Source organism: Sinocyclocheilus anshuiensis, unplaced genomic scaffold, assembly GCF_001515605.1.
Source record: "Sinocyclocheilus anshuiensis isolate Anshui unplaced genomic scaffold, SAMN03320099.WGS_v1.1 scaffold2100, whole genome shotgun sequence".
NCBI classification, from domain to species: Eukaryota; Metazoa; Chordata; class Actinopteri; order Cypriniformes; family Cyprinidae; genus Sinocyclocheilus; species Sinocyclocheilus anshuiensis.
In genome coordinates, this window is record NW_015542563.1 from 211,730 (window position 1) to 214,699 (window position 2,970).

The 2,970-nt window shown below is 32.3% G+C and overlaps 1 protein-coding gene across 1 annotated transcript in view; it reads right to left on the reverse strand.

The window, feature by feature from the left end:
* Positions 1–507: 507 nt before the first annotated feature.
* fhod3a (formin homology 2 domain containing 3a) overlaps positions 508–2,970 on the reverse strand; it is a 75,227-nt gene continuing 72,764 nt past the window's right edge. Inside the window, exons 24-25 of the mRNA XM_016494066.1 lie at positions 2,692–2,850; positions 508–1,334 (exon numbers count right to left, since the gene is read on the reverse strand). Coding sequence (XP_016349552.1) covers positions 1,258–1,334; positions 2,692–2,850 — 236 coding nt within the window. The 3' untranslated portion in view covers positions 508–1,257. The remainder of the gene's footprint in view (positions 1,335–2,691; positions 2,851–2,970) is intronic.

The following is a 2,970-nucleotide window of genomic DNA, read 5'->3' on the forward strand; positions in this document are numbered from 1 at the left end:
TTCAAAGCTGAATTTTCAGCATCATTGCTCTTTTTTTTTTTTATAAATGTTTTTTTGGGAAATAAATTCTAGAAATTAATACTTTTATTCAGCAAGGATGCTTTAAATTGATCAAAAGTGATGATAAAAGACATTTATAATGTTACAAAAGATTTCTATTTCAGATAAACTCTCTATCTATTCATCAAAGAAACCTGGAAAAATTCTACTCAGCTGTTTTCAACATAATAATAATAATAATAATAAATATTTTTTGAGTAGCATATTAGAATGATTTCTGAAGATCATGTGACACTGAAGACTGGAGTAATGATGCTGAAAATACAGCTGCGCATCACAGAAATAAATTAGATTTTAATAGATATTCACATAGAAAAGAGTTATTTTAAATAGTAAAAATATTTCACAATTTTACTTCTTCTGCTGTATTTCTGATCAAATAAATGCAGGCTCGGTGAGCAGAAGAGACTTCTTTAAAAAACATTAAAAATGTTACTTCTTCAAAAACACGAAACAGGTTATATCTCTTAAAAAATAACTGTAAAAAATCTGAAAAAAATAAATGATGTGTATTTTGAGGGTCTTAAAGCATCTGCGAAGTTTCGTTCCCGTACTAAAAACCCTGCATTGTTTAGAAACGTTTATGTGTGTCTTCCGGGTCAAAACAGACCTGAATGCGTGAAGAGGGTTAAAACATGGCAATATGACAAAAGATACAAAACTGAACTGCACTTTTAGTAAATCCGACTGTGTTGATTTGAACAAAAAAGTCACTGAGTCTGTGTGTTTTAAAGGTGTTTCACCGTCCGAAAACCACATCTAGAATTGTAGGATTTAAAAAATAAACACATTTAATGTCTCTTATAAAGTTGTACCTTCATGTTGCACATTTTACAATAAATAATCCAAAGTATCAGAGCACAGTTTCACTGATCTGACTGATGCAAACATAAAGTGAATCAAGTGACATTTCACCATTAATAGAAATAATTCAAATAGCGTTCAGTCTGAGTGAAAACATATTCTTAGCTCTCCTTTACCTGAACACGCTTCTGTAAAGGGATTGTACATCATCACAGTGGCGGCCTGTGATTGGCTGGTGAGCTGTGTATGTAATGAGGGGGCGTGGCTTAGAATCAAACACACACAATGGAGGCGGAGCTTTGCTGTATTTATGATGGGTGAAAAGCTTCTGCAGCCGTTTCGTGATCTAAAACATGTTTTTACTGATTCTGTTGTCCTGAGATGAGTTCTGCGTCAGTGTGCTTCGGTCGTGTCCAATCCCAGCGCTTGAGCTTCTTCTGCGGTCAGACCGCCCTTCAGAGTCCTCCTCACTGAGACACAACACCAGCATCAGTCTCTGATTAACTCGCACACAATAACAACTCTGTGAATTTCTAAGGCTCTAAATGATGAATTTGATCAAAACACACAATCTGCTGCATGCCTTCTGTCTCTGATTGAGTGTTTTATCCAGTAAAAGCTCTTTTAGTGTAATTGTTCAAGCGTTCAGCTTCAGCTCGAGCTTCTCGAGTCAAATCTTGACTGATTTTATCAAGTAAATAGCTTAGAATAACTTACGAAGAACAATAAATACCGTCAGCTCTTTGACAAATTGCTTTGTTCCTCTTTTGTAAGTTGCTGCTAAATGCATAAATGTGAATGTAACTTCTATATTGTTATAATCAAAACATTAAATTAAAATAATGTTTTATTTAGTTTTTTTGTGTGTCAGATTATTGATGATTATGATGTTTTTATTGATTTTGATGTTTTTATTATTATTATTTGTAATTGTTTTATTTTGATCATATTTATTTTCAAATAATGTATTTATGATTTAAGTGTTTACTAACTTTAACATGATTTTATTTTTTAAATTTGTATGACGTGTTGTGTTTTTATTTTATTTTTTTATTTAACATGTTTGTGGTTTTATTAATTTTTGACTTTTTTTTTAATTTATAAACTATTTTCATCACCTTTTATATTGTTAGGAATATTTCCAGATGAACACTTACATAAAACTAAATAATTAGAAAAAAACAAAACAAAAGAACAATCGAAATAAAACACGGAGATTCAAATAAATCACAAAAATGTCAAATTAAAATGAATAATGTTAAATTAAAAACAATCGAAATAAAGCACTTAGTAAACATTTATAATATCATAAAAGTTAATAATTAAAATAAATAAATTATTTTAAAATAAAAATGGATCAGAATAAATAAACAAATTAGAATCATTTTTTAAAATGATTTTTATTATTAATTATTATTTTATTATTAATTTTAACTAAGTGTTTTTTATTTTAGATTTTTGTTTTTATTTTACCATTATTTATTTAACATTTTTACAATGGACTGAAGCAGCTCAGCTTTACTTGATTCTCCATCATCTTTTGAGGAGCGTTTGTTTCCAGAAGCTTTACTTTCACTGTTCCTCATCATATTAATATCAGCATCTGATGCAAATTCATATTTTTGCTCAGTTTGAGTCTCTGAATAAAATTGAGCTGTTTTTTCTTTAATATTCTCACTCTATCAGTCTATATGAGCCATAAAAGCCTGATGGAGCAAATATGATTTCCTTCTATAACTCTTCCATTTCTGAAAATTCTATTTTTCTGACTATTATTTCATTGGTCAGGCTTTACAGTGTTAAGAGAGAATTTGCTGATGAACGTACATGACTTGCGGTTTGCGCGAGAGCGGCGTCGTTCTCGGGGCTGCGCTCGTTCTCTGGGACTCTGAGTGGCAGATCGTACGATTCTCTCCATGATCTCATCTGCAGCGTCGTCCGTCGCGCACTGAGACTCTTCGTTCCCTGCAGCCCAAGCGCTGCGGCCTGTAGAGACACACACGAGGAGGTTAGACCGCTTCACCTGAATGAGTTTCCACATATGAACACTGATCGTGTGTGCGTGTGTGTGTGTGTGTGTGTGATGTGAGTGTGTGTGTGTGGGGG